Source organism: Dipteris shenzhenensis, chromosome 15, assembly GCF_047967505.1.
Source record: "Dipteris shenzhenensis isolate YYH24624 ecotype China chromosome 15, Dip_SZ_1.0, whole genome shotgun sequence".
Lineage (NCBI taxonomy): Eukaryota > Viridiplantae > Streptophyta > Polypodiopsida > Gleicheniales > Dipteridaceae > Dipteris > Dipteris shenzhenensis.
Window position 1 is genome coordinate 12717494 of NC_141610.1, and position 22254 is coordinate 12739747.

General features: G+C 40.8%; 1 protein-coding gene across 1 annotated transcript; it reads left to right on the forward strand.

Moving 5' to 3' along the window:
• Positions 1-13145: 13145 nt before the first annotated feature.
• LOC147893380 (pentatricopeptide repeat-containing protein At2g13600-like) lies at positions 13146-17356 on the forward strand. Its single transcript, XM_087386561.1, has 2 exons — positions 13146-13572; positions 13743-17356. Exon 2 carries the CDS (start codon positions 13834-13836, stop codon positions 15628-15630), a length of 1797 nt encoding a protein of 598 aa, XP_087242687.1. The 5' UTR covers positions 13146-13572; positions 13743-13833; the 3' UTR covers positions 15631-17356.
• The last annotated feature ends 4898 nt before the right edge of the window (positions 17357-22254 follow it).

Consider the following 22254-nt stretch of genomic DNA (forward strand, 5'->3'; position numbering starts at 1 on the left):
ATTTGCATTCACCACACTTGATATTCGTATGAGGTGAAATTAGGGGTTGATGTAACCCACTGTGTGAGCCTCCCCATGCCCTTGGTATTTCCTTAATCTTATCTTGTAGAGACTAGGATTGGTAGAATATGGTCCATCTTGCAAGCATAAAACTTCTAATGTGGACTAGAAAACGTATTGTAGACTTGATTCTTTGGACAATAGCATGCTCATCTGCTGCTCAAAATATTCCTTTGAGTAGCTCCCGCTTCTAGGACACCCAGACTAGAGGAACTATGATACTTAATTTGGGATTCTATAGACTCCTAAAAACAATTAGACATGGTTGTTTGCTCAAAAACTTGAGTGACTACTCCCACCCACTATGCTCCAAAAATGTGAAAACCCTCATACTTAAAGATATTATAATTGATCATAAATTCATCTCTACTATATTATCAAATATCGGAAGGAAAGGGACGGATTTTTAAAATATTCCCAATTCTTTAAACCTAAGTACTTTTAAGGAAATGTGGTTCCTATTGAACTCCTTCCCACCATAAGATGAATTACGGAGAAGTTGTAACTCTCATATACATCTTCAAATTCCCAATTCATCTCTATTATACCTCTCAAAACTATACTATTAATCCTACCATTGCATAGATTATGAAATTTTAAACATTTTTCTTTGTAGGCCCTCCAAGGGTATTCCACTGGGACAGAATAAGGTTGGGGCAAGCTCTTTAAACAATATTCCTTTTGCAAAATACACTTGGAGAGTTTATTAAAAAGGGATTATATCTTTTTCTTAGCTCATCCTGAGGAATTATAAAGAGGAGAGTTGCTCAAAATTTCATGATCGATCCAATGGTGAAAAGAAGATATTTGAAAGTCATGAAATAAGTCACCACTTGAACAGTATATATGGACATTAGATAAAGATATATTTATATATCTCTCTATTCATGAATATTTCAAATTTACTTACATTGTCCTTGAAAATTTTTGGAACTTTGTGCTCTCTAAAAATGACTTGAGACTGTATGTTTTGACCGCTCCCACCTTTTGTCTGCTCGTTGGTCGGGAGTTTTCACTTAGAAAATGGAAACACCCCTTTAATCACTGTGTGCTACACCCTTCACACATGTTTGGTATTGGAGCATAAGTCATACCATTTTCAAATGATTCTTATAACATTATGGTGATGAAACAATCTCGCAAATAAGCCACATGTACTACACCACTTCCTTGGAAGAAATATTTGATAGATTTATCTAGAATTTGTGGTACTCCCAAAAGTCACAAGCAAGTATGAGGGTTGCATGTTTACTTGATGCATGACAATGTGATGATGCAACATAATATGATGCATGGTGCTGCAACATGACATGAATAAAATGATGCATGGTAATGCTACCCGATAGGCTTCAACTACATGGCATTTGCAAATTTAAGAAAGTTGACCCAAGAGGCTTAAAAATGAGACTCAAAATGTGATCTTATAACACCATCATGACAAATGTATGTACAAAGAATTTGTCTTCTATTACTAGTCCACAAGGTTTAAAGCAAGTTTCATCTCTTAAATGGATTGCATAGCTAACTTCCCTTTGCAACCAACACCTAGAGGTTGCCTCATCAAGTATGAGTCTCTCTAGTGGGATTTTGGCTATCATCATATGACCAATATGTGTTGAAATGGATTGCAAAAGTGCTTGTCTAGGCACGTGAACACCCAAATTGAAATATTTAAGAGCTCAAATAAAAATTACACCATTGTGGTTTTTAGGGGAGACACATCAAATTGGGGACTTTATATCCCTTATAATGTTATAACCTATAATTCTGGTGCAAAGATAGTGCTTTCAAGGGGTCTTAACCACGTTGGAGGATCCTTTGTGCCCAATACTCATCGCTTATGACACACACATCTTGTCACCTACACAATTTTGCCTCAACACACAAGAGAATAAGAGTGACACATGCTAGAGATAGTAAGACTATTTCATGAGTGATTTCTCTAGGCATACATAGAGTAGAATTGCTAGTAGTGTGAGCACTATGAGTCAATTGTCTTTGACCTCCAATTCCTGAGGAGAAGCCAAAGAGTAGATAACCTTTCATAATTATAGGAGCCGACTCTCATGAAGAGACCCGAATCATTTGATCAACAAGACGGTGAAGAGAAGTGCATACAAGAATCTACCATGACCTAGACTGCATGAAATCATGGCACTTAGCAAAGCCATGCACCCACGAGGTTTACTACATGAGCCCAAAGCTAACAGCCCCCCCCATAAACCAAGATGGGGGAAACTTTGAATCAAAAGCAAAACTATTAAAACGGTCGCCATCCAAGCCACCATCCTCATGTGTCAAAAGGCATAACCTTCATCGGGGTAACAGTGGTCTTCTAAGTTGATTATAGGAATAGCAACTTCACGTACCAGTCCAACCATCTCATTTGTATCATTGTCTTCAAGTAGACATGCCTTTGAACTACTGCCATGCGTTTCATCATATGCATTCTTGTAATAATGATTCTCTTCATGACCTTCTTTTTCACAATACTTGCAAGTGACGATTGGTTTTCTTCCATTTCTCCTTTTCTCCTTGGCTGCAAAAGCTTGCTCACCATTGCTAGCTATATTCATCTCTACTCATCTCTCCTCACTCAAGAGTATTGAGAAAACTTCTTGAAAGGTTAATGCATCCAAATTTAAACTAAGTATTATACTTGGAGGGAATACTGGTAAGCAAAATTTCTTTTGCATCATCATCAATTTGAACTGAGAGATCCTACAATTGCTTCATGATAGATTGCATTCGATTGAGATGAGCTGCTCTAGTAAATCCCCCTCTCCCATCATCTGTAAGCCAAATAGTTCTTGTTTGAGCATGATCTTAGAGTTTTTAACTCTAGATCCAAAGAGAGTTTCTAACATATTCCAATTCTGATGTGCTATCTTTGTGATGTCCATGTGGTGAAAGTATTAAGCCCAAGAGCTCCTCCCATCAGACCAAGAACTTTCTCATTCTTGGCATCCTACACATGCATCTTTTCGAGGCCCTGATTGTTAGTTGGCCTCTTTTTAGAGACAGATACAACTCCCCATAGACCTTTCTCCATGAATAGGAGTCGCACAAATAACTACCAGGATGGAAAATTGCAAACAGTAAACTTGGCAACCAAAGTGTCAAGGAGACCCGACTTTGGTGTCTTAGCCAGTAGACCATGTTTTCTTCTACTGGAGAAGTAGCTGCCCACACAAATCAGCAAGCATGTCAAGTGCAAGAGTTCAATGTCTACGTATACTATGAGGTCTTCTAAGAGAGCTAGGAATTCTAATCACCTCAAATCTTGGTGACATTCTTTGAGCTGATTTTTTAATGCATTGTAGCCTTGTGCTCTCAAGTGCATGAGGCTTCTAGCAACTTGGATACTCTAATACCATAAAGAGAAATTGCACATGATTGATGAAGATGGAGACTATATTGTCAATCCAAAAACTTCTCAGGGGAAACAGAGATACAAATGACAAATTGTTTGCTCAGCACTAGGCTTGTTGCAGCGCACAACTATAAGGCTAAGAAAAGATCAACTCATAGTCGAGGAGGCCACATAAGCCTAGAACCTCCGACTCACAAATGGATGAGAAAATAAAGTACAAGATTATGACACACACAGCTTGTCACCTCCCAATTCTACCTCAACACACAACAAAATAAGAGTAGCAAAAAATAGAGATAGTAAGACCATTTTCATCTCTGATTTCTCCATATATAAATAGAATAGAACTACTAGGAGCTCATGAGCACCGTGAGCCAATTGTCTTCAATCTCTAATGCTTGAGGAGAAGACAAAGGGAAAATAACCTTGCATAATTGTAGGAGCCGACTCTTATAAAGAGACCCAAATCATCTGATCAACGAGGCGGTGAAGAGAAGTACATACAAGAATCTACCATGACCTAGACTGCATGACATCATGCCACTTGGCACAAGCCATGCACCCACGAGGTTTACTACACGAGACCAAAGCTAACAATACAATGGTCATTCTTTGTCTTGAAGAAGGTGACAATTCTTATTCTATGTTACTAGGCATACCATGATTCTAAAATGCTAAAATTGAGCAAGATTAGGGTTGAGAAAGAGTCACCATCAAAAAATATAAAAAGAAGGTAAAATTGGATATTGTTTCTAGGGAGCTACCTAATTCTCTCATACCTCTAAATGCAGATGGCATTAATATGGTGGTTGTAATTAAAGAAGATGAAGAATAAATATTTATTAATAGTAATCTTTCTTTGGTTTTGGTCTTCCAAATTATGTAGACCAAAAGAATATTACAAAATTAATAGTGTTGATGCAGAGATAGCAGCAAGAGATAAAACCATAACAAAAGCATTGAAGTCAAAGACAAAATAGATAATAGATAGAGATGAAGGAATATTTGGTCACAAATCCAAAATTCAAACGATCATTCAAGTAAATAAAGCTTATGTGAGTATATGAAAAAGAGTTTTAGAGAAACTAAAATCTCCAAAATTTTGTTTCCATATTCAAGGTGAGTCTAAGGAGCATTTGAAGGCTTTATTAGTAGAATACAAATATATTTTGGCATGTCATTACACCAATATGAAAGGCGTTGATTTGATGTTTTGTCAACATAAGATTAAGCTGAAAGAAGATATAGTTCCATTGTTCAAAAGAGATATCAAATGAATCCAAATTATGCCAAACAAATGAACGAAGAACTTGACAAGCTTGTGAGAATTGCCATTATTTACCCATTAGATGAGGTAACATGGTTATCACCTATTGTGATGTTTGAAAAAAGACGTGTCTCAAAAATCTCTATCAAATTTGGGTGTACTAGTATTCATACTTTGGGTAAGCAACATGGCATTGTAGAAAATCTAATTAGATTGAATTAAGAGAACCACAAAGCATTTTTTGTCAATGAATTAAATTAGATTGTAGATGATATAATTAGATTGAATTAAGAGAATTGCAAAGCATTTTTTATCAATGACTTGATGCATCACTTTTTTACATTCAAAAACTCAATGTTGATAATTGGTATGGTCATGTGTCTCCAAAATCTCTATCAAAGGATTAAAGGAAGAAGCTTGCTCTAAGGAGTAAGTCATTTGTACTAGTTGCTTATGTTTTGTATAAGAGAGATATGGATCAAGTAATCAAAAGTTGTGTTCTTGGCTTTGAGAAAGATGCAATTCTATCAGAAGCCCATCCTTGAATTTTTGCAATCATTTTGTAGGACAAATAAATGGTAGGGAAATTATGCAAGTAGTCTTATGATTTCTTAAAGACTCTTTCAATTATGATATATAGTGCCTGCAGTGTGAGAAAGAAGGCAGACAATTTCAATCATATAGAATGCACCATTAGGTAGTAATTCTTGTAGAACCATTTCAAATATGGGGACTAGACTTTGTCAGTAAAATCAAACCGCCTAAAAAATATACATAGAATTGTTATGTTTTGGTAGCTATACATTGTAGCACCATGTGGGTTGAAGCACTGAGTGCTCCAAGACAACAAAGCCACTATATGGTTGCAATTTTTCTCTATCAAAATATTAAAACTGGCTTCTTAATCCTTGAGAGGTTCAAAAGAGTTTTTATTTATTGTTTCTGTGATCCTTGTCTTTAGTGATATTCTAAACATTGATCTGGTTTTTAATAATAGTCTATTTAGCAGCAGGGGATTCTATTTCTTTGAGTTTGTATCTCTTTAAAGGCAGTTTTTTACCATATGGGAAGAGTGTGGAAGATTTTTATAAGTCACAAGGTCAGCTAGGATGATAACATGGTTATAGATGCTAGATGGTCCAAAGAGTTTGAGGAAAATGTCAATAGAGAGGATGCCATGGAAGAGGTAGAAGGTAGTGAGGAAGAATCAGAGGAAGAGAAAGGGAAGGGTACTCCAACCATTGCACCATCTAAGAGGACGCTAGTCAAGGTAAGGCATTCACCATTGTGCAACACAAGAGGAGACAATCCAAGGGTGCTACAATACACGTGAACAGTCCCAACCCCAGGGCTAAAAAGGGGCAAAAGAAGAATGTTAGATAAAGTGCTGACCTTCTTGACTCCCAATGTTAGAGGGCTTATGGACCCTGGCAGAAGTGAAGAGCTAGATTTCTGGTTGAGAGCTAACTCTTTATCACCTCTTTTCCTAGCATTGCAAGAAGTCAAGGCTTGTAGGAATACTCTAGAGGATAGACTTAAACTGATAGATAAAATAAGATTTTGGTACTACACTTCACATGAGGAGGCCAAAGGGGGCACAGCTATTGGAATTTTATCTCATTACAAGGATAGCATCTCACAAGTCATCATAGATGACCACAATAGCTGGTTAATGCTGCAATGTTGTGTGAAGGAGATTAAGTTCTCAGTTATTTTTCTTTATCCCCCTAACTCAGCTATGGAGAGGAGGGCATTATGGGAATCTCTGTAGTGTCTAAATGGTAACTGCATTCTAATGGGGGATTCTAACATGGTAGAGAGTAAGGCAGACGGATGGATGGGAAAGGGCACATGCATAAGAGGTTCTGAATTGCTTTCTTGGGAAGAGTGCAACGATCACTGGAAGTTGGTACAAGTAGGGATTTTACTTGGTGCAACAGTCATCTTAGTGATAATAGAAGGGAGGCTAGATTGGGCATGTTCTATGTCTCCCAATGTTTACTAAATAGTCATCTTTCTTTGAGAATAGAAACATACTCCTCTTTAAGCTTATCAGATCACAAACCTGTCTCATTTAGGTGTGATTCTGGCTGTGGTGAGAGAAGCCGCTCTTGGTTTAAAGCTGACCTTAAACTCTTCCACCTAAAGAGTGTGCAAACTCTAATTAGCAAGGCTTGGCATAGTGCTTTCTCTAACCACACCACAGCTTCAGATGCTTGGGCACTTGCTGTCAAGGATACCCAAAACATCTTAAGAACAAACAGAAAGAAAAGAGCATATATTAGAGCTCAAATAATGGATTGTATTCAGAATAGCATCAGGACATTAGAGCAAAAAGCCAAATCTGGAGATGTGGAGGCTCATGCAGAACTGAATAGTGCTAAAAAAGATATCAAAAAACAAGAACAGATCAAAGGTTAAAGGATTCCAAAGTATATTTTAGAGATTGGTGGGCAGGCAAGATTGATAGACCCACTAAAGAAACATTCAGAATAATCTAAAGAAAAAGGTTGCAAGAGGAGATCCCCCTTCTTAAAAGAGCAAATGGCTCCCACTCAACTAATACAAGGAGAATATTGAATACATCCAACATCATTTTCGGAAATTGCTGTCCAACACAAGTCCCCTTAATGAAGACACTCAAAAAGCAAGACAGTTATGTCAAATCACAAGGGAGAAGGCTGTCAAACTTTTGATCTACCCTACTTGGAGAGACCTTTTAGTTTGGAAGAGTTGAAAGAAGATGCGGCAGTCATGGCAGATGGTAAGACACTTAGGGAAGATGGGTTACCTATTGAGTTTTATAAGTTTTTCTGGGATCTACTTGGCCCATATTTATTACTGTTATGGCAAGAAAGTTCAATGAAAGGTCTCCTTCCCCTTCACATTAATGGGGGCATTATCAAACTGATCCCTAAAGAGGGCCCCAAAGATGAGATTAAGAACTAGAGGCCTTTAACAATGTTAAACTATGGCTACAAAATTTTTGCAAAAGCTTTAGCTCTTAGGATTCAGGGTGGCAAAATGAAAATGTGGATCCTTTTAGAGCAAAAGGGGTTTATCAAGGGATGTCACCTTCTTGAAGTCATTATTAATATATGGGAAGGATGTGAATATGCTAAAGAAACTAAACAAGACATTTGTTTTCTTAAAGTTGACTTTGATAAGGCTTATGATGACAGGTTGGAATAAGATTTTATAATTTAGTCTCTACAAGACATGGGTATGGGACCTTCTTTTGTCTCAAGTGCCAAACTTCTGCTTATTAATGCTACAACTAAGTTCAATGTCAATGGGAAGATGAGTAACCCATTTTTTCTTAAGAGATCAATCATACAAGGCTACCCATTAGCTCCTTTGTTGTTTGCTATAGCCTGTAGATTCCTTGGGATGGCTTCTTAGAATTCAAATCCAAGAGGGAAGTCTGAAAGGCATAGATCTGGTTAATGGTAAATAATTGGTATGCTAGTAGTTTGCAGATGACACCACTTTGACCCCTAGAAACACTGATTAGGATGTTAAATGTGTAATGGATTATCTTGAAGTTTTTTATCAAGCCTCAGGATCTTCTATCAACCACTCCAAAATAGGATATGACACACTCAGTGGCAAGGAGCAAGGGGTTCTCCAATAGCTAGGATGCCTCAAAATACAAAAAGAGACAATTTTCAGACTTTTGGGCATTCCAATGGGCTTTGAGGTTACAATGAAGTAGAGGTGGGACTAGGTAATGGATAGATTTCAGAAGAAACTAGAAAAATGGAGAAGTTTCCAAGCAAACCTGGCTAGAAGAAAACTGGTTCTTAACCATTTCCTCTACCCCATTGGTATTTTTTATCTTTCTTGTTGGTCTCCTTCTAAAATAGGTCTAGACAGATTCATTAGAATGTGCACATCATTCTTGTGGGGAGGAAGCAATAAAATATCAAAAGTAAGGTGGGATTACTGTATCAAGCCCAAAGAAGAAGGGGGACTAGGGATGATAGATATCTCTTCTGTTGCCAAAAAGCTTTCTGCTACTTGGATTATCAGAGCATCACTTCATCTAGAGGAGGATTGGGCTTAGCTGCTATTGAGAAAAATTTGCTTCAACTAATCATTGCTAACTGCTTTCACACAATTGGTAGTAGTTTGTATTTTCGTAACGAGGCTTAATTTGTGTTTTTAAATTTTGAGCCTCAAAGATGGTTCAATGAATTCGACGTTTTTACCAATTTAATGTGTTGTAAAAATGATCCCCTATATGGTTTGGTAGTTGTTCACTCCCTCACCTTAGGGGGGGAAGAAGAGCTCTTGAAGGGAAGCAAAGTCCCTTTGAAGAGGACTTTGAATACTAATAGAATAGACTCCAAGAATGAGAATTTAAATCTACATATTATCATAAAGAAGATACAACACTATGATGTTACCCCACAAGAGTTATAGAAGGTGCATACATATAGTTTTTAGCTATGTCATTTCTTGAAGAGTTCCTTAAAAACCAACTGTGGACTTCCTATCCTAAGACTATTTACTTCCAATCCTAAGATTATTTACATTCCAAATAATTCAAAATTTGATTGTTCACATTCTAATTATTCCTATTTAGTAAACACATGAATAAGGCACAAGCCTAAGCCCATGGCACACCTAGTCAGCAAGGTTTAGAAAATCCTAGACCTAAACCCACTTATTGTAAAAAGAAACAAGAGTCACAAAGATGAAGTTTTGTGCCAAACAAAAAACTATCATTATCAATTTCTCAACAATGGAAGAAAATGTTTCCATATAATAGTGAAACCCAGGTAGCTTTATATACAAAGAATAGTCCATAGAAAGGAAACATGCAATTACAAATCCAAAAATATCATTGTAAGATAAATATACCGGATAATCTATCTAATGAGCACACAAGCAATCACAAAATGATTGCCAAAGTGACATCCGGGAAAAAGGAAACTTGGAAAAAGTGGGATGACCAAGAATCTATGATTTGTGTCTTTCCACAAAGTCTAGAGTCCCCAATAACAAAACCAGGTGAAAAAAAAAAAGATCAAACCCTTGCCTTTTTGGGTGGATCCCAAATAACCTGAATTGCTCGCCAAAACAATAACTAGGAAACCGAGCCCTAAGATGTTGCTATAAAAAGTGGGAAAAGTCACGAGCGTTAGAGTAGTGCCAAAAGAGATGAGACAAAGATTCCCTTGGAGCCAAAACATCTATGGCAAACTATAGGAGCAATGTGTCTATGTGCCAAGAGTTGGCCAAATGGAATAACTACAAGCATCACCCACCACAAGAAAACCTGTTCACAAAGAGGGAGGTTGAAACTCCAAATATGCTTCAATTGTTTCTACCACCACTTTGCATTATGATTCCACCTATCCCACCTTTGAAGGCGTGAGCCAAAGCTTTTTGGATCATCTTCTGCCCATCATAGAGCATATCTGGTTTGCTCGATTTAAAATCCAAGGTAGAGGCATCAAAACCGTATATAACTTAGCAACCATAATGTCAACCAATATTAAGGGACGACAAGTTGAACCCTGGCAGTGAAGAATCCAATCCTTAAGGCGGTCCATAAGCTCAAGTTTGGGCACCAAAAATAAAGATTGAAGAATCTAAGAAATAGATTGCCATGGAGGTCTATAATGTAACCCCAAACCATATTGCCCAACTACTCAAGGAAAAGATAGCATAGTACCATCAACATGTAGCACATCTACTACTAATTGAATCCCTTTAAGACCAACAAAAAGTGAGCCTTTGAACCCTTGCAAAGCCATAGGATAAGCAAACGCCTTTAACTAATGCAAACTCTCAGCGCACAAAGAATTCCTAGCAAGAGAATAATGACCATGCCACATTAGATGAGAGAGTATTTCCTTTTGGTATGAAGATATTCAAGAAAAAAAGGGGCAACCCTTAAGTCTTCCATTAATATTTCCCACAAGAAAACAATATTGAGTGGGCTACTACTGGCAAAAAGCATGAGTAGTCATATGTGAAAGCAAGTGATACATCATAGTAGCCCAAGGCTGATCACATTTGCAAAAGTTGTAGTATCATTTTTCCCTTGTGTACCAAACTGTGTATGTGAATATTGGGGATATTTAAACCATCATGCATTTTCTACAAATTGAAGTGTTGCATGGAGAGTAACCTAAGGCATGCTTGGACCGCTAGAAGTGAGGATACCTTGCCAAACCTCATAAAAGGTAAATAGAATTGTATGTATGCAACTAGAATTGATTGAGTGATATGAGTTGGAACTACAATGGCCAGGTAGCTAAATTCCAATATTCCACTTCTTTTTTAGTTTTATGAGCACCCAATCAATTTATTGGCGATGAGTGACCATGCACCCCAAAGGATAACCCAGATGGTGAACAAGTTAATTGGGCAAAACAATTTCACCAGGCCACAAAGTATGATGCTAGTCTTTGCATGTAATCAGGCCAACAACCAACCCATACAACGATAAGGTGGGCATGAGTTGCAAAAGATCCTTCCATTAATCTTATGAGTGAAGAAGGAATCATCAGCATAAGCTTACGCAACCATGGGCAACCATGCAAAGTATCTATGGCTATGAGGTGGTCCATGTATTAAAGTATGGGATGAGTACCTATTGCTTATAGTAATACATTAAGAGGGCATCCTTGTTATACTACACGAGAGACCGCTGCTTAGAAATATCCCTAGACAACATGCACGCAGCTTTACTGTTAGAATATAGCCAAAAATAACATGCTACATTTTTTCACCATAACCTAAACAACTCATGGTCTGCAAGATGCAGTCCCATTGAATGGTATCAAAAGCTTTAGCAATGTCTACTTGTAGCAAAAGTACATCTTGTTGAGTGTACTTTGCATATTCTATCTATCCCAACATAGGCATTTGCAACATTGTCTGTGATATGTTTGCAAGGAATAAACCAATATTGGGCAAGATGTAGACCATCATGCAAAAAGACTTTGATTCGATTAACCACCATTTTAGTAGCCATCTTATAGATGACATGCATAAGAGCGATAGGTCTCCAATCAACAAATGATTCATACAAGGGTTTCTTTGAGAGCAACTTAACTAGCCCTTTTTTCCAAGCATCTAGCATTTGCTGATGTTGCCAAGCATCATTAATCATCTTGCTCCACGATCTTTCTCTAAGTGCAAATGACGATTTGAGCCAAAACGCCCGATGAAACAAGAAAGCCAAGGCAGAGAATGCACAGAGCCATGCAAACTCCGGCTCACTCGACTAGAGCCACTATTGGACCGGAGTTTTTGCAGTTAGGAAAATCCCCAAAAATACGTGGAAATTCACACTAGGTTAAAAATCGACCTCGAAATCGATCCTAAAGCACTATCTTTAATGAGCCTATGCAAGAAATTTTTTGTGTTGTGCCATGCATTGGGGGTGGTTGTGTGTTTGGGGGCGGGTGTGTGGGTGTGGGTGCATATGTGTGTGTGATTTCCCATAAAAAAAAAAGGTGGTGTGCATATATGTCTCTCTCTCCTTGTGTGCGTGATGTGTGTGTGAGAGGACCTTTACAGCTTACGTCTTGTTCTCTTTCATGGGCTCATCATTTTGTCAAAGTTGGCTTTTTGAGTTCTCTAGTAGCTTAGGGCCTTAGCACATGGATGGGTTTAGGATGGGAATTTATTTCTCCCATCCTTGACCAAGTGGTCTAGGATGGATGGGAATAGCCACTTGTTCTCCCATCCTGGACTATGGCCTCTAGACCCTGGCAACCAGAATGGGTTCCCCTTTTTTTGGGATTTAAAGATGACATGTGTCCTTGTCCCCACGTGGTCCCAACCTCCTAAACACATGATATGATGCTATGTGTCCTCTTCCACCTAAACACATCCCTAGTTGTTTTTGGCCTGCCCTCTGGGTAGCCTTAGCAACGTTTCAAATTGGGCAAAGCAAAAATTAGGCATTTTTAGAATTTTTGGAAGTGCATTTTTCCTATTGGACAATATGTTGATACGTGGCTTCTCTTCATTACCTGTAGTATGGACTTGAGTGCAGACTTTAAAGTGGTTAATACGAGTGGATCTGTTTGGTTGGTACATATGCCATTTGTTTCCCTCCTCACAGATTTATTTGTGGCTTTTAGGCATTTTAGGGGGAGTTTGAGTAAATGCTCACGTGAACTTCTAGAAAGAATTTATTCTCTACTCTCTCTCTCTCTCTCTCTCTCTCTCTCCCCCTCTCTCTCTCCCCTCCCCTTCTCTCTCTCTCTCTCCCCCCCCCCCCCTCTCTCTCTCTCTCCTTTATCTCGCGCAATCTTCCTCCACACCGTCTCTAGTGGATTCTTTTTTTCTTTTTTTATCTTGGGGAGGCCTTCTCAATGATTATCTTGTTTTCTTAGCACGTGGTGCGATAGAATAGGATTAAAATATCGTATTTCTTCCCATGTGCTTGTGTGATGTCTCGAGATAGATGTCCTCATGTTGAGGACTGATCACAAGTGATAGCGAAAGTTGTGATACACTATGGATGCAATGCTTCAAGGAGGGTTGGACTGCCGGCCATTTGAGACGTTTCTAGAGTCGGAAAGCTCATCCATTCTACAAAGCTTTTTTATGACCTGCTCTAGTGTCTTGGATGTACTATTTGCCTCAGGTCTGAAGCTTCACAAAAGTCCATTGTATGTGGCTGGACTCTACATGGTTCACCAGACGGTGGGATACTCCTACAGATGCCCACTCTCCTCAATCTCCAAAAAGGCTCTCTAATCAGCTTTGGTAGAGCTCTACGCTGTTCTGGACGGACGTGGAAATTTTGGCACTCAGTACTAGCAATCAGTGCCCATAGTTTAAGCGTGAAGCTCTACTGACGAGTGGACTAATGAGAAAGCTTAAATGCACCTATCAAAAGGTACTCTTCTGACGTAGACAAGGCGACTAACGCTGTATAGATGTTTAGTAAACCGATGAACCTTGCAAACGATTTTGGAATCACTTTGGCTCCCTGGTATGGCTCATGGTTCATAGCAGGCTTACTTGCTTCAGGTCCATGGCTGTAACTTCGCTCTCTGATAAACGTAGGTTGGCAGACAAAGATTCTGGCTTATTTGGAGGTTTGAGAAGATTATGCGAGCAGGGACGGCTTGAGGATGCGCTTCAGGTTGTGAAGTTTATGCGCTGGCAAGGGATTCGTGTTTCAAACATCTTGTATTGTCTTATACAGGGTTGCATCAACAAGAAAGATTTGACTGTAGGCAGGGAAGTGACTCGTCTCATCATTAGGAGTGGACTTGAGGCAGATAACTTTTTAGGGAGCCATCTGATTCGCATGTTTGCTTCATGTGGGAGTTTGTTGGAAGCAAACCAAGTGTTCAAGAAACTACCTCATCCAAACATTTATACATGGAGTGCAACCCTATCTGCGAATGCCAAACATGACCAAGGTGAGCAGTGTGTAAATTTGTATCAAGAAATGAAGCAGTCAGGATTAAAACCAGATGAACACATATTTGTTGCTGTCCTTCAAGGATGTGCCAGTGCAGCAGCCGTAATACAAGGCAAGCTGATTCATGCGGAAATTGTAGAAACTGGTTTGGAATCAAATGCTTTTGTTGGGAGCACTCTCATTGACATGTACTTCAAATGCGGGAACCTTGAAGATGCACGCAGGTTGTTTGACATCGTACCAAACAAAGATGTTGTAATGTGGAGCTCTATTATAGCAGGATATGCGCACCATGGGCATCCAGAAGAGGCCTTTCAACTTTTCCAGCAAATGCAAGAGGACGGCTCAGGCCCTAACAGAGTTACTTTTGTCAGCATCCTGAAAGCATCTTCTACACTAGCTGCTCTTCATCAGGGCAAGCTGATTCATGCCCTTGTCATTGCACATGGTTGTGAGAATGACATATGTGTTGGTAATGCCCTTGTTGACATGTATTGCAAATTTGGTAGTCTTGACGATGCACATAGTATGTTTTACAATATGCCAAAGCGAGATGTGGTGACATTGAGTACAATGATTTCTGGATATGCCAGACATGGGCCTGCTCAAGAGGCCCTTCTTCTCTTTTATCACATGCAACAGGAGGGCTTAATGCCAAACAATATCACATTTGCTATCATCCTAAAGGTGTGCTCCAGCATAGAAGCCCTAGATAAGGGAAAATGGGTTCATGGATATGCAATTGAAAGAGGTTTTGAGATGGATGAATTTATAGGGAATGCCCTCATTGACTTATATGCTAAGTGTGGGAGTCTTGTCGATGCACACATGATGCTTGAGAACCTGCCGAAGCAAAGTGTGGTGGCATGGAATGCAATGATTGCAGGGTATGCCCTTGGTCATAACTATGATGGGGCCTTGCAGTTCTTTGAGAAATTGCAGGAGGCCGGTTTGAAGCCAGATAATGTGACCTTTGTCTCTCTCCTGTCTGGATGCAGTCATATGGGTCTTGTTGATGAAGGATGTCGTCATTTTAAGTCGATGAAAGAAATCTATTGCCTGATGGCAACACGTGAGCATCACAACTGCTTGGTTGACCTTCTTGGTCGTGCAGGATTGTTGGATGAGGCTGAAGATTTGCTCCAAACGGTGCCTCTCCGACCAATCATGTTGGGGTGGTTATCTTTGCTTACAAATTGCAAAATTTATGGGAACGTTGATTTAGGAAGGCGCTGCTTTGATCAAGTTGTGGCAATGGATTACAGGTATGCTTCTGGGTATGCACTTATGTCAAATATCTACGCTGATGCTCAAATGCAGGAGGATGCTGCCAAAGTCCAAGACTTGAGAAAATGTGCAGATGCCTGGAAGGAGCCAGGGAAGGCCTTTATTGAAGTTGACGGCAAAGTACTTGAGTTTATTGTGAGGGACGAAGTGCACACTCAAGTTGATGTACTCTATATAAAGCTGGATAGGTTGAGTCTTCAAATAAAGGAGGAAGGACATGTGCCACAAGTGGAATGAGTCCTCCTACCATATGTGAGGGAGGGCCTCCAGATAACACATGGAAGTTCCTTCTATCAAAATTTTAAAACACTGGCCGAATTCTTTGCTTCTCGAGCGTCTGCGATATGGATGCTTGTTGGAATCATAGGTCTATCTCCCCACTTGTGAGCCCCCACACGAGGATGACATGGGCGAGATTGACATTCAGCATGGGATTGCAAAGAGAAGGTGGGAATGGAGCTGCCATGTGGGCACCAAAGTGGCTGCCAAATGGGCAGCAGAGAACAGTCGTGGGATTATTTTATGGACAGCCACGTGGGCCACCCAGGGCTGACTGTATGCCCAATGGCTGTGGCACTGGAAATAGCCTAGCCATTAGCCCATATGAAGTGCAAAGGGCTGGGAAAGGTTGGCACAAGAGAGCAGCGAGGAATGGGGAGGCTAGGCCATTTATAACCGTGGTCCCAGGTCAGCCAGTAGGAGACTGGTCGGACAGCAGATGAGGTCGGTGGGGCTACATGCTGTTGGCCTGCCACGCGGCAGGTCACAGTGCACAGGGGCTGGTCGGGGCATAAACAGGACCAGTCCCTGTTCTGGACAGATCTATAGACTTGCCAGTTGGCCAGTTCTAGGGGGTTAAGCCTATAAAAGGAGGCCATTTGGGCCTCACAATGCAGTTGAGCCTTCAAAAATTTTCTGGGTCTTCCAAGGACACATCTCAGGAGCAGATCTACTCCAGCTCCTTGTAGCTACTGCAAGCCAACTGAACCACGTGGCAGAGGGGAGTTGTCGACAGCAGATTGTGCAGCATACAATTCCATTTTGAATGCCAAATCTCAGCCAGCGTATGCTGCAGGTTTTGGTGCAATTGCACGTGGGATTACGCGGCCTTAACTAGGCATCGTTGTCTGGTTAGGGTCAAGGTTGTAGACTTCCCTCAATGCTTGGTGAAACTCTTGCCCAAAATTACATCGTCTCTAGGCAAGGTGTTGTGTCCCCCCCAGGACAAATGGGAATTCTACAGTTTTTGCGTCTTATGAGACATGGACGTCCCCACCCTAGAGACTTATTCTATCACAGTTACTAATGTTGCTATGGGGAGTGCTTTTTATAAGATGAAATGGGGTCTTTTTGCTGGAGCTTGCTATGAATGCAGAAATTTTGGGCACATGGCCTCACAATGCCCTTTTGTCTTGCATGAAATGTCTCCGGATGCAATGCGTGCCCTAGTACAAAACAAGGATGCTCCAAGTACTTCTAGGCCTAAAAATAAAAGTAATAAACCAGCTATTGCAGTACAAGATAAAGGAAAGGCCAAGGTCCTTCCTAACTACCAATGGTATTGTCTCAATACCTTCTGCAACTCCCCCTAAGGCAAAAGAAAAGAATTCAAGTGACGGTTGGCAAACTCCAAGGAAAATACTCTCAGCTAGGAGAGCTCCTCCACCTCGGACATGGTCTAGTGCATCCTCCGATGGACATACCCTTGCAGAAAATTCAGGAATGGTCTTACTTGGGCTGCAGTTACTGCAAGTCGACTCTTTTTTCAGAAGATGAGCTGCCTTTGTAATGGTCAGGCCTGATTCTTGCTTTTTTGTGCGATATAACTTGTACATAGTTGTAAATATGTTGGCACCAATAAAATACTTGACTTTCAATGTGCAAGGTTTATATGATGCATGGAAATGGAAACTTGAGTACATATATTGGCTCTACAAGAGCACAATCAGCATGTGTATGCAGGCCGGAAAGGACACTTTGCTGGTTATGATATTTTTTATGCAGGAAAGCATTCCTTTTTTGGTGTGGTGTTTTTTGTAAAGCATGCTCTTCAGCCATTTGTGGCATTAAATGATAAGACAGATGGATCATTATGTAGTGTCTTATTTAGGGAGAAATACTTGAATTTGCCTCGGTGTATGCACCTCAATGCTCTCGTTGTAGAGCATTCATTCGAGAGACTATGCAACGGTATCCTTGGAGGCAACATGCTTTCATTTGTGGGAATTTAATAATACTTCCCATCAAGGGGACAACAAATCTAGTAATACTCATATGTTGGCCTTTGAACGTCAACATTGGTCTTAATTTATATCGCTTGCTGACCTTTTGAAGGAATCTAAGCTGAACCTCCAAGGAAGGGGGAGACCCAACTCCCATGGAAACTCCCATGAAGGCGGCTCCAACTGGGAGTAGCACGGGTTGACCGCTCTCATTCCTTCTCTCCCTCCCTTTCCTCCCCGTCTGCCGAATGCGACTTGATCATAAACTTCATTTCATTGAGGATTGTTACCTGGAATATCCAGGGCCCATATGCTTCCTAGCACAATGTGCACTCCTCTTATCGAGCGCGGTTAGATAGCAGGTATATGGTCAATGCACAGCAATATGATGCTCTCACTTGCTAGTTGTGGCTAGATTACACTTTCCGACACTTATCTTTTCATGAAATACCGTATGACACGTTGCTTGGCAAAAGATAAAAAATAGTCACTTGGAGCATGATGCATGCAAGGAAATGGTGCATGCCGCCATTACCTCTTTGGGAATAGTGCTTAATTGATGTTGATTATGCATGGAATGCCTTTACTACTCGAATGCAGACAAGGATTTGTGATTATGGAAAGAATTAAAGCATAACCTGAGGGAAAAAGTTACTGAGGCCAAAATTGCTTGTCAATATTTGACATAGGTCAGTCACTTGCGAGGCTTAACTCCAACTGAAGTGCATCTTTAAGGTGCTTCCACATTTAGATGCTTTTTTTTTTGCAGTGTGTGTAGGAGAGGGTGAGAGACTTCCGGTCTATAATGGAAATCCCACTAGAGGGTATCCCAAGCAACGGAAGATTGATAGAGGAGCGTAGGAATTACACAGGAAGTCTTTCACTACAGAATCAAACTTCTTAACTTGTGGGTACTTCACAATCATAGGTGTGTGTACAGACCAGTAAATAGACAATGCATCTAAGACAAAAATAGAAGCAACAATGATATATTTACATCCGTCCAAAACCAGACACAATACAAAAGGATGGAGTCCCGCTAATCCGTGGTCCTCCGATCCTACCAAAACTTAAACGTCCTCCTACTATGTGCCTGACACCTCTAGATCTTTGAGCCCGCGTGCTCCTCTCTGAGCTTATGTAGACTCTCTGCCCATGATCCCCACACCTTATTGCCCTCAGGTACAACCACTCTTGAGCTAAGTCTGCAACTCTTCTATCCCTCCACCTCCTCTTGGATGTAGGCCCAAGATAGGGACTTTTGTTGCTCCTTTTTGTGAAGACTTCTAGATGTTAAAATGAGGCCCATGTAGCCTCCTTTTATAGGGGTTGGATGCCCCCAAAATCAATCGATTGGCTGATGTCTATGGGCCAACCCATAGCCCTACATTTTGGGCCTTTGGGGACCCTCCATGGATCTGTGTGTTGGTCGACCTGGTTGGCCAGCCAAACAGCCAGCCCTGGTCCCATATAAGGGCAAGGCCAACGCCCTTTGGACACCTTTTCCCTACCTCTCCTAGTCCCATGCTGCTGTGCCTACTTCGCCTCCTGCATGGCCCCATTTAGCCTTCAGATCTCTTGCAAAACCTTTCATACTTGTCGATGCAGACCCTAACATCATCGCTGCATCATAGTCTTGTATTCTTGCTAATGCAGACCCCTAGACAGTTGCTGACATCATTGTTGCATCATAGCCTTGTATTCTTATTGGTATTCTTGCACAGACCCGTACTCCCCATCTGTGGATAACCTCTACTAGATCCTCGCTCCATTGTGGCTTTCCTCTGCTAGGGATCTCTCTGCCCACATGGCAGCTCATGTGCTGTGCATGTGACAACCCCATGCTCTTTCTCTTATCCTATGGTCCACCCGCCCCCCCCCCTAATGCACTCCTCATTTGGGGGACTCACAGGTGGAGAGGTGACTAACCCTAATGCAACACACCCTGTCACCGACCCACATTGGCCCAATCCCAATCCATCAATGAAGATGCTCCAGTAGCTCTCGTGTCGTAGCCCTCTGAAAAACTTTGGTGTCGTTATAGTCATTTCTTGCTTCGCTAGGTTCCTGTTCCACATCAACACAAAGGTTCAGCACCTGATGGCACCACCACCTTCAGTCATGAACGCGCCTTTGAACTCTAGCACTTCAGGTACCAACATCCTCCAACTATCCCGATGGGTGAGCAGCCTAAAGTCTCCCAACACCAAGTTCTTAGGGTCTGTTTCAACGCGTCCTCCTTCTGGCTAGCTCTACAACCAAAAAGCATACCCAAGACATTATATCCTAGGCATAAGTTCAAAATACCTGGACCATGAAGCTCCATGTGGTTCTGTGGTGTCCCCCTTTAAGTTGCAGCCTCCGTCAGACTCTTGAGTCCTCAGGTCCTGTTGACCCTCTGTGTTAGCAACACCAAACAAGTACCAAATCTCTTGCAAAACCTTTCATACTTGCTGATGTAGATCGCCAGCCAAATGCTGACATCATCACTGTACCATGGCCTTGTATTCCTACTAGTTTTCTTTTGCAGACTCGTCCTCTCCATCTATGGTTACTGGATCTACCTCCATGGTGGCTTTCCTCCGCTAGAGATCCTTGTGTTGCCCACATGGCAGCCCATGTGTTGCCCATTTGGCAGCCACATGGCCCTTTCTATTATCCTATGGTCCACCCCCCCATGCACTCCTCATTTGGGGGCTCACAAGTGGGAAGGCGACCAACCATAATCCAATACGGTCATCCACACCGTTCCATGGCGTTTGACTCAATCATTCTGAATTTTGGTGAGGCTAAAGGTGATGGAAGGAATAGAGCTTAAACCTATCGATGTGATGGATGCTGCAAGGATCGTAGTTTTGGCAGATCCAGTGTGAAAGATTGGAAACTGATGGATGTAGTCACACTCTCCATGGTTATCTAAATACATACAGGTGTAGTGATACCCCATATCAAGTCGACAAAGATAACACGCAAGGCATAGAGACCTTGAAGAATATTTATGAGAGAGGGGGAGAATCATCACAATCTAGAATTAGTTGTTCTTCATTATCATGGGGGAAGGAAAGTGTGTCCATGACTTGAGAAGGTGAAGATTCTTAGGGATCTACTTGTAGCCTCAAGTTGTCTACCATGAGGATGGAGGAGGGGAAATAGATTCATGACCATTCACGAAAGTGAGGCTTGTGAGAGATCAAATGGTAGCATTTGGTTACAAGGTGGACTTCATTCCGTTAGCTATGCTAAATATAGGTATTCTTTCTAGGAGCTTCAAAGGTGTGTCACAGCTGTGATAGCTAGAGAATGAACCAAATTGCTTACATTTGAAGAGCTTGGATCCTTATTGTTGCAAGAGGAAGCCCCCGTGAAGGTACATGGCAACAATGGTGACAAGGCCTTTTTGGCAAAAGAAAAGTGCAAGGGCGATCCCGCTAAGGGTAAGCCTAAATAAGATTCCAAGCCTTAAAAGTCTAATGGCATTGGAGATGAGAAGAAAAAGAAGTGTTTCAACTATGAGAAACTTGGTCACTTTGCAAAAGATTGTGGAAAAAGAAGGTAGACTAGAAGAAAAATAGTGAAAGTAAACCCCAAGAGTCAAAATTTGAGTAAGTCAATGTAGTGACAGGAGAACTCATTCTAGTCATTAAGTATTGCTCTGCACATTCATTGACTGAACACGATATGTTGACCATGGAGTCTTATGGCATATGGCAAGCAAAAAGAGCTGGTTTAAGGCAATGGTACCATCACATCTAGACTTGAGAGTTACAGTGAGACAAAATCGGACATGTCCTATCAAGGTACGAAAATACCCCTTTTACCACCAATTGAGAAGACAAAAAAAAACTTTCTACACATTCAAAGACAAAGGCCCTGCTTGAGTCCACTCTAATATTTGCAAGAAAATGTCAACTCAATCATTTGCAGAGTCACTATATTCTTTACTTTTAATGATGACTTTAGCTACATGATGGTGTGTATTATTTGGCAAAGAAGCCCTTAGCCTTTGAGAAATTCAAGGAGTGGAAAGCCAAACTTGAAAAGAAGTCAACAAAGGATTGGAGATACTCCACAAGGACATGAGGGGGAGGGGGACTCACTTTAGAAGCATTCGATTTGTAAGGAAAAAGGGATAAAAAAATAGCCCACACATCCTAGCAGAATGGGGTGGCAAAAATAATAGGGTGATTATAGAGATGGGGCTTACACAACATGGAGGGGGAAGAATCTTCCCAAGGTCTACTGGGGTTCATGTAGCTAGTTGTACACATCTTGAATAGGATGAAGGAAAAAGTAGGCAAGGAGAAAGTCACGTACAAAGCCTACTTTGGTAAGAAGCTTGTCATTTCTCATATGAAGGTTTTTGGGTGTAAAGCTTCTGTGCATGTGCATTGACAAGAAGAAGTTAGATCCTAGGAGCATAAATTTTGTTTGCAGAGAAGAGTCATAAGCTCATCAAATCTTTTGACCCAAACAAGATGTAGATACTGATAAGGTAAGGTGCTATATTTGAGGATGACCAATTACAAGGTTTATAACACCAAAAGCTCAAGTTGAATCCCCACAACCATCCAAGATGGCTCTCATGCATAAAGGGTAAGAGAATGCTTCAAAGTTTTAGAGTGTGATCCAAAGGAACCCG